The sequence below is a fragment of the Prosopis cineraria genome, unplaced genomic scaffold (assembly GCF_029017545.1).
Source record: "Prosopis cineraria cultivar Desert tree isolate PC_DT_omini unplaced genomic scaffold, ASM2901754v1 PC14, whole genome shotgun sequence".
NCBI lineage: Eukaryota > Viridiplantae > Streptophyta > Magnoliopsida > Fabales > Fabaceae > Prosopis > Prosopis cineraria.
Genome location: NW_026555345.1, coordinates 6096651 through 6111114, shown reverse-complemented (window position 1 = coordinate 6111114; position 14464 = coordinate 6096651). Strand labels below are relative to the sequence as shown.

The 14464-nt window shown below is 27.7% G+C and overlaps 2 protein-coding genes across 2 annotated transcripts; one reads left to right on the top strand and one right to left on the bottom strand.

The window, feature by feature from the left end:
- Positions 1 to 1772: 1772 nt before the first annotated feature.
- On the top strand, positions 1773 to 3940 carry LOC129293052 (stress-induced protein KIN2-like). Its single transcript, XM_054930854.1, has 3 exons — positions 1773 to 1925; positions 2023 to 2091; positions 3670 to 3940. Exons 1-3 carry the CDS (start codon positions 1869 to 1871, stop codon positions 3742 to 3744), a joined length of 201 nt encoding a protein of 66 aa, XP_054786829.1. The 5' UTR covers positions 1773 to 1868; the 3' UTR covers positions 3745 to 3940.
- Positions 3941 to 4592: 652 nt separating this feature from the next.
- On the bottom strand, positions 4593 to 5333 carry LOC129293050 (probable transcription repressor OFP9). The gene has a single exon (XM_054930853.1). The coding sequence runs from the start codon at positions 5171 to 5173 to the stop codon at positions 4607 to 4609; it is 567 nt and encodes a 188-aa protein (XP_054786828.1). The 5' UTR covers positions 5174 to 5333; the 3' UTR covers positions 4593 to 4606.
- Positions 5334 to 14464: the final 9131 nt, after the last annotated feature.

Here is a 14464-nt window from a genome sequence, read left to right as displayed (position 1 = left end):
TTTGATTTACGTACTCCTACATAGAGGGAAAAAACTGCATCAAATCAAAAGGATAATTAAATCGTGTGTGTGTGTATTCTTCTGTCTCTATTCCACTTTTTCTTGTCTTTTTTTGAAAAAAACAGTATTAAAGGAGGATGACGACGACAAAAGTTTTATTATTTCATTAAGTTGAATTGACTATATTAAGGATCACACTGGGTAATTTAATATTAGGAAGAATGATAGGGAGGTGGTTTTATGTATGAAATTTCAAAAATTTACAATTTAATTTTTTAATTTTATAATTCTGTTGTAATGAATTTATAATTTAAATTTTAAATTTTAATAGGAGAAATAACTTTATTTATTCTTTAATCATATTAAAATTTTAAAAAATAAATTGTAAATTTATCATAATACAGTTGTAAAATTGAGAAATTGAATTATAAATTTTTAAAAATTAACATTTAAAACTTAAATTAATTGATGTTTTTAAAATTTCTTTGTCATTCTCCCTTAATATTATGATAGCCACATAACTAAGCAACTTTTGGGCAATTGCAGAGCAGTTACATATTTGCAAGTCTCCCTATGTCAAATACAAATTTGAAACATATTTTCATTATATTTTAAATTTGTATTTATTTTTTTCTTCCAAAATTTTCTATTCTATTACTTGAGCAAAAAGTAACAGACGAAGGCTTGTGTATACCAACAGTGACGAGATACTAGAATCTTACCATTTAAATTACACTTAAACATGAACCATGAAGGCATATTAATTAAGTGTGTGTGTGTGTGTGTGTGTGTGTGGACGAACATAAGAAATTAAGGTTAGGCTGAAGACTAAAGATTTTGAGTTTGATAAAATCATGGTTATCTCTACCAAGGATGATGCTAATAATGATGATTGACTGCTTTTATTGTTAGATGTTATGCTATGCTAATAATAGTAATTTTTATCAAACAATTTATATTAGTATTGAAAATTTGATGAAATTTTCATCAACTTGTTTTTATCATCAGAAACAAAATTTATAGTTTTTTTTATAATAAAAGTTCGTTAAAAAAAATTAAAACCAGTCATATGCAGCATGGATTTTATCTTAAAGTAACAGCCTAAAGCTTATCATGGATGGTAATGAAACTCAATCATCATCAATATTGAAATGGGAAAATTGTGTATAAGGACCAAATAATTGAAATGTTTGAGGGAAATGGCCAAGTTTTGAAAATCATTGAAGATTGCAAATTTACATGTGAGTTTCAAAAAAATTTCAAGAATTCGCGTTATTGATAATTCTTATTGATTATATATCCGCAATGCATCTTCAAGAATTTTCAAGACTTGGTCCCTCCTCCTAAATGTTTTACTCATTTGGTTCTTATTCACAATTCTTCCTATTTAAAAAGAATTTGTACGAATTTAAATCTTCTGAAGTTGAGATCTATAAATTTTTGCAAAGATTTCTTGTTTTAATATTTTTTATTATTTTATTATTTTTTATAAAATATAAAATATTTTCTTAAGGAAAACTTTATGGAAATTTATAAATCTCAACTTCAGAGAATTTAAATCTAACATGGCAATATTAGTTAATTAATCTGCCCCACACATTTTGTGGTCAAGAAAGAACGAAAAGCCTTATTCTTAGAATAACAATGCCGGAAACCATGAAAAAGAGAGTCAGGTGAATTGAATTGTTCCAATCCAAATTACCAGAAACTGATCAGAGAAATATACGTACGTACGTGTTGCTCTATCCAACGCTCTCAAGAACCACAGTCTCCATATATATATATGAGTGCGATGGGAAGCTAATCTGCAACACAATCTACTTATAATTATTCAGTATTAATTATATTACAGCTTCGAGAAGAAGAAAATGGACTCCAAGAACAGCATGAGCTATAATGCTGGACAAGCCAAGGGCCAAGCTCAGGTCTCTCTATTTTCCGTTCTCTCTCTCTCTCTCTATATATATATATAAATACACACACACACACATATCTCTCTCACGTTGAATTGAAATATTGCAGGAGAAGGCTGGCGGCATGATGGACAAGGCTAGCGATGCTGCTCAATCTGCCAAAGAATCCATGCAAGAGGTTCTACATTAATTCATCATCCTATATATATATATAATCCCCTTTCTTGTTCTTTGCTTTCCTTTTCATTATCTTAGGATTAAGGTACAGTAGAATATAAGTTCCACCACCTGCTAAATCTTACTATGAATGAGAGGTAAAAGAGAATCGATGAATTGCTCCCCAATCCTCTTATACACATGTCTCTGCATTGACGCTTCAAAACTTAATGCCTTTCTCTCATTTACTTTACTTTCTCCCAATCGTAACATATGATTCTTATAAAAGGGAGAATGGCAACGAGGACTTTAAACAATTTAAAATTTATCTATGTAAAAGTCAATCGATTAACCTTAGTTGTATATAGATTGAACCTTCAGTTGTTCAAAGCTCTCATTGCTTTTTTCCCTTTGAGTCTTCACTACAGTTCTCCCTTTTTAAAATCCTTATTTGATATTAAATATAAAGCATTGAATGTGCGCTATATATATATATATATAATTATACTTTTACTTTATTATATTCCACTCAAGCAATTATCAATGGTGTCTTGAATAAGTCAAACATTATATTTATTCCCAAAAGGGTATGATTATAAATATATGAAGATTTTTTTAAAAAAAGATTTTAATTAACTTTTTTAAAAATGTAAATTAATTAATAATAATTTATATAGTGATTTAGAAGGAGTAATGAAAAAATGAATTTCATTTTTGGTTAATTAGGATTTGGATATATATATATATATAGATAGAAGTGAGAGAACATTTACCTTTTATTGGTGGAACTTCACCAATTCGGATCAAGTAGTAATGAAAATTTTGTTTTTTCTTTTGGCATCAACAGTGAAGTGCTATGACTCAAAACATATACCTTTGTTATAACTTGAAAAAAAAAAAAAATTGGGGGAGAGGGGTACCCATATTTAACGTCCGCCCCTCTATATATACATATATTAGGGTTCGAGCTTGTGTGAATTACATGATTATATCATTAACATTACACTTAAATACTTGATATATTTAGAATGAGGAGACTATTGAAGAAGACAACTGAGAAATATTTTTTTAAAAAAATCAAAATCAATAAAAACGTTTATATTATTTTAGAACTTAACTTTTCTTCTCTTTCATTTTATGTTTTCCTTGTTTCAAATGTCTTCTTCAAATTTTCTCTGACGTCGAAATTTGTATTGAATATCTTTATTAGTTTCTATGGACTTCTGTTTGTTGATAAAAATGCCACATTTGCAAGAAGCTAGAAATATAGAAGCATTCTCATCAAGCAATCAATTATTCTTCTTCTTTCTTTCTTTCTTTATTTTTTCAAGAACATGGATAAGGTTGGGACTTGCAATGGTTATTGATTCTTGCTTTTTATAAGTGATGAATCATGTTGATAAGCTAGATTTATATATTCTTGGAAACGGCAAAAAAATGAAAAATCAATATTATCAACATATAATTAAATTATATCAAGTCATACTATTCACAAGTCATGAACAACAAAAACTACTAATTTATCAGACTCCATGTGGACAATATCTAGAAGAATATGTATAGTTAAAAGTAATTTTTTTTTTTTGTATTGATGCTGTAGGCTGGCCAGCAGATGAAGGCTAAGGCACAAGGAGCTGCTGATGCAGTGAAGGATGCAACCGGAATGAACAAGTGAAGATGATTATATATTTGACCATCAATTATTATTTGTTGTAATTATTTGGTCTCACTCTAGACATTAATAGCTCCATTTCAGCTGCAGATTTATATATCTATAGCTGTTCATTCTCAGGGGTTGTTGTTTAATTCATGATGTAATAAATTTTGTAATAAGTCTAGTGAAATCAAAATTAAATGTTTCACATTTTGAATTCCCCTACTTCTGCAGATACTAATTAAGAATTCAAAATTCAAAAAATGCTATATCATTTCTTAGCTATTTAAATTGGTTTTCTCTATTGATCAATTAATTAATTATGTGAGATTAAAGTTTTGAAAGAATCATTATCAATATAATAGAGTGTAATTTCAAGATCATTCCAAAAAAAAATAATGATGGTGTGAACAAATTTATATTTAGTTTAATTTATCTTATAAAAGCAATAACTAGATTTTTTGCCCATGCTAAGCGTGGGATAATTTTTTTTAACAAAATATATTTACTTTTCCAATATTAAAATATTGCTGAGATCATGTGTAAAAGAATTGAAGAAATAAAAAATTACTTGGAGTGGAATTAAATATATATGTGTAGAAAAATTAGGGGAGAAATAGTCAAGAGTCTGACACAGTTACATTATTCATTACTTATAATTGATGCAACTTACATTTCATATTTTATATTTTATATTAATATCAATTGTGCCACGTCCAAAATATTCTTATGTTAACTAAATTATGTACTTATCCAAACATGTTTATCTTAATATAGTCAATCGAAATTTAGTCCACTATATTTATATATAAAGGATCAAACATGTTAATTAAAATATGAGATTCATTGAAAATGTAACTTAGCTTGTGACCAATATTGGCATCTACATGATAAAGAACAGATTAGTACAGACCTCATGAAAGACCTCAAGTATAAGACTGTGGTACTCTTGTGAGTTCATTGAAACATAATAATTTAACAGACTTCTCAGCTCTTTTGCGTCCTGAAGTCGATTCGCCGTTATCATCTCCACCATCGACTCTCTAAAATCCTCCCTCGGATCATAAGAACTCTTCTCCATCGCCACCATCACCACGAACTTGGTTCCTTCTTCTTCTCTTGTCTTCTGCTGCCGCTGATACTGATATTGATGATGATTGTTAGAATGTTCAAGTGTGAGTGGATTTGAGTGGATGTGGGAAGTATGATGATGATGATGTTGATGAAGCCTCGTTGATCTCTCAACCATGACATGCTTCTCTCTCTGATCTCTGATCATTTGATCAAGCCTCTCTTGCACCATGGCATGAGCTAGGCTTGAAACAGAGGGAAACCTATCAGCTGATGAACTGCTTTCTGCTAATTCTTCTGAGGAAGAAGAAACACTGAGTCTGCAATTACAGCTGCAACACAAGGCCTTGCAGACTCGTTGCTGTCTCGAGGGTTTCATTATTGTGAGGGAAAAGAATCAACAAGATTAAGAGGAAGCTTTGCGTTTAACTTATGCATGATGATCTGTATCCGATCACAAGTGGGTCACAATAGTGAATCATTATGTTTAGTTGTTCATAGCATTTCTTTAAGTGTTGATAAAAGCTTGCTTGGTGGCCGGATGGGAGACATTATGTGATAGTTAATTGGGAAATATGATTGTGTTTAACTCAACTAATCATGATTTTGAGTTCTCTTTAGGGATAACATTAGGTGGCACATATGCGTGGCTTTAATTTAAATTATGATTGATTTGGAAAGAAATCATAGAGTGTACACTATGCAATTGATTTTGGGAAGAGTGTGATAATATTATGAAATTATTAGGAACATTATGAAGTCTAGTTTATAGCACAATTAATTTTCATAAGGTATAAAATAATCATAGTAATATTTATAAAATTAAATTATTAAAATAAATTAATTGAATTATTAAATAAGTTAATATATAATTAAAGTAATTAAACATAAAGCATATGATTTCATAATGTTGTAATATATATATATATATATATATCTTGATGGCTATTGAGTTATTACTGAATCAATTTGGCTTTGGACATTCTAATTATGAAATCATTCTAATATCATAAAAACATTCATTTCATTTCAATAATACGAGTGTTTTGCTCTGAATAACTAAAGTGCATTATAACTCATTTATTTTGTTTTTTAGCACACTTGGCTTAATCTTGGGGGAAAAGAACACACAGAATATTCCCTATGACCCATGCATATATACTTCCTTTGATCTTAACAAATAATTATGGCAAAAGATGTCTAAATTCCTGGTAGTTTGTTTCCGCCATTATTTCATCAAATTAAGGATGACAAGATGAAGTGAATATGGCTTGAAATTTGAATCCATACCATTCATAAGAAAATAATAATACGACTAATTTCTCAAACTCTATGAAAATCATCACAAGCTTTCACTACTAACTTTAATACTATAATACGCTCAATCATTTACATGCATTTTGGCTAATTTATTCTATTTCAGAACACTTTGCTTAATTGTGGGGGAAAGGAACACAAAAAAGTACCATACCATATATGACCCGTTTTTTTATTTGAAAAATAAAAAATTATGGCAAAAAGATGTCTAAATTCCTGGTAATCTGTTTCAGTCATTATTATTTCATCAAATCATGGATGACCAGATGAAGTGAATGTGGTTTGAAGTTTGAAACATTACTTATATATATATTATCATTACTTTTATATATATATATATATATATATAATCACTGTATATGTATTATTGTTGAATAAGCTTTTGCCTCAAGGAGGGCTTGGTAGGTGATGATAGAGGTGGTTGAAGTCCAATGATGGAGAAAATCAGACAAAGATTACAAAGACAGCTAATTAAGAATCTCTTTATAAGATATCCCCATTTGCATGCAGATGTTAAATGTAAATTAAAAAAGGTTAGCTTCTCTGCACCACAAATATATATCGCAACAGAAGCTTGGTCGTATAGAACTATGGCGGTGCAAGCATGAGAATTTAAGTTTGAATCTATTTAAATATAGAAAATGTATTTGGGAACCTGATAATGTTCAAATTTCGTCTAGTCAAATAATCATATAAAAAGAGTGGAAAGATATTAGAAAGTGATATTTAAAATTAGGGTAAAAGAGTAATATACTTTCTAAACTATAAGTTGAGTTGACAAGCAGTATCAAAAACCTTAAACTTATTTATTATGTAATTCCTTTCCTCAACTTTTAAATTCATAACAACCTTCCTCTAATGTTAAGTAGATGATAATGTTTGTTACTTTATGACGGCTTGGCTCATTGGATTGACCACATGTCAAGTAAAAATGAGTACCACATGTTCAAACCAGTGGGTCTTGCCACCATAAAGTAATGGCATTATCCTCAACTTAACGTCAAGGGAGAGGTTGCTATGAATTCAAAAATTGAAGAAACAATGTACAATATACGAGTTTAAGATCTCTACTACAGCTCGGCTTATAGTTTAGAGAGTATATTACTCTTTTACTCTTAAAATTAAAATGTATAATAACAAACTAATTTTTTAGGTAAATTTGCAGATAATTTGTAGAGTTTGATCTACTAAAAAGGTTGATTGATGAACTCAAAAAAGCAGCAAATTAAAAAGAAGGCCTACTCCCTCCGTCTCTATATATAAGATGTTTTTAATTGAATCACACAAACCAATAAAAGTTAGTTATCTAATTAAAAATACAGCAGCATTTCAATTTTGCTCATACTTATTATAAATAAAAAATGAATCTCTTTTTTCAAAATAAAATAATGAGAGTACTTATCTTTTTTTTTCAATTTAATAAAGATATAATAATCCATTCATTAAAAAGTATATTAACAACCTTTTATATTTAGGATAAAAAAATACTCTAAAAATTTTTTATATATAAGGATGGAGGGAGTAATAAATTATGAGTACATAAAACAAGAAAGGGGTGTGATTGAGTGATTAGCATGTGACTAGTATTGATTACTATGCTTCATCTCTTTACTTATTAGTACTAAAATGAGAAATATGAATCTCGTTTTTCTATATATTAATTATTAAGGGATTATGTATATGTCAGTTGTGAGTGAGTGGTATGTAGAAGCAACTTGTTTAAGCACATGACCAAAGGCACATGTTGCTCCATTAATCATTGATTCATTAAAGATAAAGCCTATGTCCCTAAACGCTAATTAATTAGATGTATTTATAATAACCATAGGCAAGCACAAGCTGAGACAGACTGTATAGGGCTATGGTTCCCCCAGTACAAAGGGCACGCGAACAATAGCAAAATAGAAGCAGGTTTTATCTTAGGGAGAATTACAGCCATAACTTATAAAAAAAATTAATTATTGTAAGATTCATTAATAATTAATTATACTATCAATGCAGTTTAATTCAATTATTAATGAACCTTACAATAATTAATTTTTTTGTGTAGAATTTCAATGTAATTCTCCCTTTATCTTATTAAATGATGAAGTTGATTATAATTTATATTTTAAAATATTTAATAAGATTTTGTATTAGTTCTTCATTAACTAGCATCAGCGGAGTTATATTTAAGAATAAACATGTGAAGGGAAATGAATGAGAGAACAGAGTTGCACATATAGGAAATAGTATTTGCATAAAAGATCAATTAATGGTGTAAAATCAATACTTGATCCTTCCATTAAAAAATGTAAGAATTTTTAACCAAATAATCTCACCCCTAATAAAATAGTTACTTTTCTTCAAACTACTACTATCTTTTTATATCTACATCTATATAATAGAGTATTTCACTCAAATAAATATAAAATGATTAAATAGGGGCACTTTTAAAAAAAAGTAATAATTACATGTTAAAATATTAAAAATATCTTACATTCTTTAACAGAGTGAGTAAAATATAACACATTTTTTGAGAAATTGGATAAAAAATATAGAGCATATTTAGTGTTTTAAGGTGTAATTAATGTATTTTTTCAAAAATGCTCATAATAAATAAATTATTTTATATTTGTTTTAAAGTGAAATATATTATTAAATAAGAATAAATATAAAAATATAATATTAGTTTAAAAATAATGAACTATTTTATTAGGAGTAAAATTTAGTTAAAAATATTTTACATTTTTTAATTTTTAAAAATAGTCAGAAAATAAAAAAAATTATATGTTTAGTTATTTTAATATGACACAGTATATGAGAAAAAATGTTATGAAAAGATAAAAATATTTAATAATTTAAATATTTAAGTTGGTTCGAATAAGGTCAAAAGTTCAAAAGCCTGATTTAAATAATCCTCACTTAAATTGAGCCTGAATCGATCAAATTATTAGCTCTAATTCAAGTCACATTAAAATATCCTAGTGATACCCACATTTCCGGTCCGAGTGCGCATTACATGGGCAAACATTTCGATGCTTGCCAATAAAAAAAAAAATAAAAGACTAAACTAAACTAACCCTGAGGCCGAAAAATGATTAGAATTGGGCTCATCTTGCCTATTGATATGGATCAACACGGAGTCCAAAAGCCATTTATCAAGTCCGTTTGATGAGATTTTTTTCATTATATAAAGATTAGATTTTTTATTATATTTTGTTTGGTAATTTTTTTTACCAAAAAGCACTGGCTTTATTTTATTTTTGCTTTAATCTACCATACATGTTAATCGGTATCTTAAAATGTCTTATAAAGGCATTGAACATGTATAAATTTGATACATGATACATAACCTCTCTTCTAATTTAGGAAAAATCATATTGAAGGATCATTGAAGAAAATTATTCATAAACAATGACCAATACAAAATATATTATTGTTTAAAATGGAAATGTGATTTGTTTTTTTTTTAATGAGACTTATTGTTAATCTTTGTGTGTGAATAATTTACTTGAATGGTCATTAAATATGATTCTCCCTTTATTCTATCAATTAGAAAGTTAAAAGAGATGAAAATAGGTCATTTTGTTAAATATACTCTGCTTTTTAGTTAGGCTTGGATTATATATAATCCTTTATATTTTAGTTTATGTGATGGAAATCTCTTTTAACTTTTAAAATTCCATCAGAAGACCTCCTAAATTATTAAATTTGTATAGATCACTCACGTACATTTAATTTCTCACCATAACAAACTAATGTTTGAAGAGATTATTTATACATAACTCAAAGTTTAATAGAGTAAGTTTTTTTTTTTGGGACAAAATAGAGTAAGAGTTATTACTTGAACAAAAATTTGAAGTTTAAGAGATATACAGCCAATTAATGTAGAAATGTTTTGTTTGTGAGAATTAATTAACCATATGGAAGTTGTTCGCACAAGTTTATGTTAAGAGACATTTTCACTAAACATTTCTAAATTTTAAAATTAAAAATTAAAACCATATAAAAATTATAATTTGAAACTTTATATAAAAACACTTATCATTAATTTCTTATAAATTAACATTGTTCATTTTCAATTCTAAACCGCATTATTCACTAAAAAAAACCGTGGTTAAGCTGTGATTTTCTTAAAGTTGGGGCTAATTTTTAAATTTTGCCCATGTTATGTGAAAACTGTGGTTAACTATAGAAGAACTTAACCACGATTTAAAAAAAAAAATACTTGTGGTTTAAAGAAATAATTTAGTTACAGCTCTACTATAAATTTGTTTGTTGAAAAAAAAAATTGTTGAGGTAGGTTGCTAGTCTTATTAAAACCAAAACATGTCTCCAGATTTAAAAAATGTTTATAAAAGTATTTACATATTATTCAATAACTTGCGAGTTATGTGACTGTTGTTGGCAATGAAAAAATTGAAAATCACAAAATTATTAATTTAACCATGGTTTTTCAAAACTTGTGGCCAAAAATATTATGTCATAATTAATTACACTTCTATAAAATCGTGAGTGCCTTACAAAACCCACCTACTATTATATAAACCAGCCACAGTTAACCCTTGTAATATAATACTCCATAACATACAAGGTCAATTTTTTTAACGGGAAATTACATGCAGTTTGAGAATAGCAATAGATGTATATAGTTCTAAATTGTTTTATTATGATAATTAACATATTTTACATATTTTTACCTCACTTTTCTTGACTTATTAGCACTTGATTTGATATAATTTTGAATAATTGGGTAATATTTGTGATTAGAGGGTAAATGAATATTTTTAGAGAATTTAGGATTTATTATTTTTTCAATTTTATTGAATATTATTTTTTTAATTTCCTAAAATATTGATTTTATTACATTACACACAAATATTGATTTATTGTAACTAATCACTGGTTGGGGGTATATATGTGTTGTGTTGGCAAAAAAAGAGAGATATATGATTTTGTAAAACCAGGAATAAGGTTAAGGCCATGGTATTTAGAAAACAATTGGAAGAATATTGATAAAGTCGCTTAATTAATTACCTTGGCCTACTTTATGACGTGTATGAAGGATTCAAGAAAACAATGAAGTGCCCACTTGAAAAAGAATAGGCTGACTATTAGAACACTTTGATCAATGGATAGGATGGTGGAAGAACGACAACAAAATCTTAAAAGGATGGATTAATGATAGCTAAATTTTTAATAAAAAAATTTTATGAAATAAATTATAAATATTAATTTAAATATTTATAAATAAAAATTTGAATTATAAATTAATTGTTATTTTCATAATTTCAATATCATATTTATAATTGAAATTTTTAAATTTTTAATTATTTAAATCAATATTTATAACTGATTTAATAAAAAAAGTATGGGGGATCTAAGTATTATTAATTTCCTCTTTTGGAATTAACTATCATTCTCCTTAAAAAGGTTGATTCAGTTTAATAAGAAGTTTCAAGTTTAAATTTAAATATATAATAGTAATTAAATTCTCAATAAAAATATATATTATTAAAAAATGTTTCTTTAAGAATTAATTTAATTTAAATACATGAGCTCGTTGTAAAAAAAAACAAAACAAAACAAAAGAAAACAAGAACAGACCGACAGACACGTCACCACCTTGTCATGATCTTATCTTTCAATTGTGGATAAGCTCTTCAACTTGCACTAAATTAAATAATTTAAGAAAAATTTCGATAAATCCCTATACCGTACACTATTTTCAATTTGGTCATCATATTGAAACTTTGTATTGCTCATTAGTCCCTAGGATAAGGGGAGAGGAATGGCCATTGCAATATTAAGTGCACACTAAGGGGCCAAGCCTGATAAACTAACCTAAGTAAGCTTAAAAAATTTTAAGAATAAACTTAAAAGTTCAGACGATTTTTTTTTTGTTACTTCAAACTTATTCAAACTGATCAATTAAATTAAAGAAATTCGAGCCAAATTTGAACTCAAATAGACTTAATTTATATATTCATATTCTTTTTTATTATTAATAAAATAAAATTAGCATTCATTTCATTTTTTTTTTGCTTAGCATTCATTTCATATGTTTTGAATATTTTTGAAAAAATTAAAGAGAAATAAATATAAGAGGTTAATTCACATGCTTTTGTTTTTACTCTTTCCATATTTGATCTCACTTTAATAAGAATAGAAAAAAGCATGTCATTTTGTTATGTTGATTGAAAAAATTAATATTTTTTTAAGATAAAAATTGAAATTGTCTCATAACAATAAAAGAAATATTTAACAATTTGAATATTTAGACCAATTTAAAAGCTTAAGATGCTAAAGCTCAAGCCTGGTTATGTTAGCTTTTATATGTATGTGTGTGTGTGTGTGTGTGTGTTTGGGTATTTTTAAATCAGTTCAAATAAATCCAATTCAAATAGTATTGGCCCACCTGAATTACCATTGGAAATTTGCTATTATTTTGAGCTTATTATATATAATGAAAACATCAATTTACGCATACATTTAGGTTAGTTTGGGTGGGGTGAAAAAGAAATGAAAAGATATTCGAGACATATTTGGTTGATTTTCCATAGATTTCATTACACTTTATCATGGAAAGATTGGCCGCAAATTTTTTTCCGTCCAAATATAGATGGACTATGGCGTCCTCAATTAACCATTAAAGGTGAGGGGCAATTTAGTCCTTTCACATTAAATTCTTTAAGGAAAATTTCACAAAAGACCCCTCACCAAACATAATAAAAAAAAAAGACTCTAAAAATATTGATATATTACTATAAGGTAGGGGCACTAATTTGAAATTAAATTTCACAATCAAATGATAATATTACCTCTCATTAAAAGAAAAAGATGGACATGGATCAAGAAAACAGACGAATCTCCATCATTAAAGATGAATCTCTCCTAAGTTGAATTATGGTATCTAAAGATCAGTGAGACCTCCATCAATTTTCAAGACTTGAATTAAATGATCAACTCTTATATATAATTAATTTTAAGTGAGGATTATTCATCATAATTACAAATCTTAAAATACAAAAAATATAAATAAAGATTCAAATCTCTCTAAGACTTGAACTAAGCCATCTGAAGATCAACGACACTACCATCATCAGAGTTCCTACACAAGAATCATTTGATGGAAGAAGAACTATGAATAACGTGCAAAAAACTGGACAAATAAAACATACATGTTATATCATTATGTCTTTGACATACCAGTATATGTTTGAAAGAATTCCAAGTAAAACATATAAGTAAAACATAATTATATCGATATGTCTGTAATATACCAGTATGTATTTGAAATAATTCCAAATATAACATGCCAATAAAATATGCTCATAATGGTATGATTTTATATTTAAATGATTTATTCATCCCCTTAGTGCATGTTATTAATTACCTTATGATAATTGTTAATTTCCTTAATGCACTTGTTTGTTGCAGCATTGATTGAAAGAATTCTAAGTAAAACATACCGGTAAAACATGATCATATCGTTATATCTTTGATATATTGATATGTGTTTGAAAGAATTCTAAATAAAACATACCGATAAAACATGATCATATCATTATATCTTTGATATACCGGTATGTGTTTGAAAGAATTCTAAATAAAACATACCGATAGAACTTCATATTTGAATGACTTGTTCGTCACTTTAGTGTGTGTGGTTAACTTACGACAGTTATTAATTTTTTTATCGTACTTATTTGTTACGATGTTGATGAAAAGAATTCCAAGTAAAACTTACCAATAGAACATGCTCACACTAGTAGGATTTTATGTTTGAATGACTTGTTCGTTGCCTTAGTGTATGTGGTTAATTATTCTATGACAATTGTCAATTTCTCTACCTCACTTATTTTTTACAACATTGACTGCTTTCCTAATATTGGTTTAATGTTTGAATGACTTATTTGTTACCCTACTATGTGGTGTTCATTATCCTACCGCATGTTGTTAATTTTTCTATCTCACTTATTCTTTACAACAAGCGCATATGACAAAAGAACTAGAAAAGAGGTGCCGGTATGTAACATATATACCGGTAAGAAGCATATATATTGGTATGAGAGGGATATACTGATATTGGTCTTTGGCATGCACGGATGAGTAGCTGAGAAGGAGATATTGATATGTAACACATATATCAATAAGAATGACATATATCGGTATCAAATGCTTAACGAAACCCTCTTCTACATCTAAACTGAGGGAAGAACAACACCAACCAAAAAAAGCTACAACGTCAAAGGCAAGCACCCGACTGGCTAGTGACTCGATCAAGAGATATTCTTAGGTAGGACTTTTGATGATGGAGGTGTCCTTGATCTTTAAACTTAAGAGTTTGTGAAGCTTAAGTGCATCATTT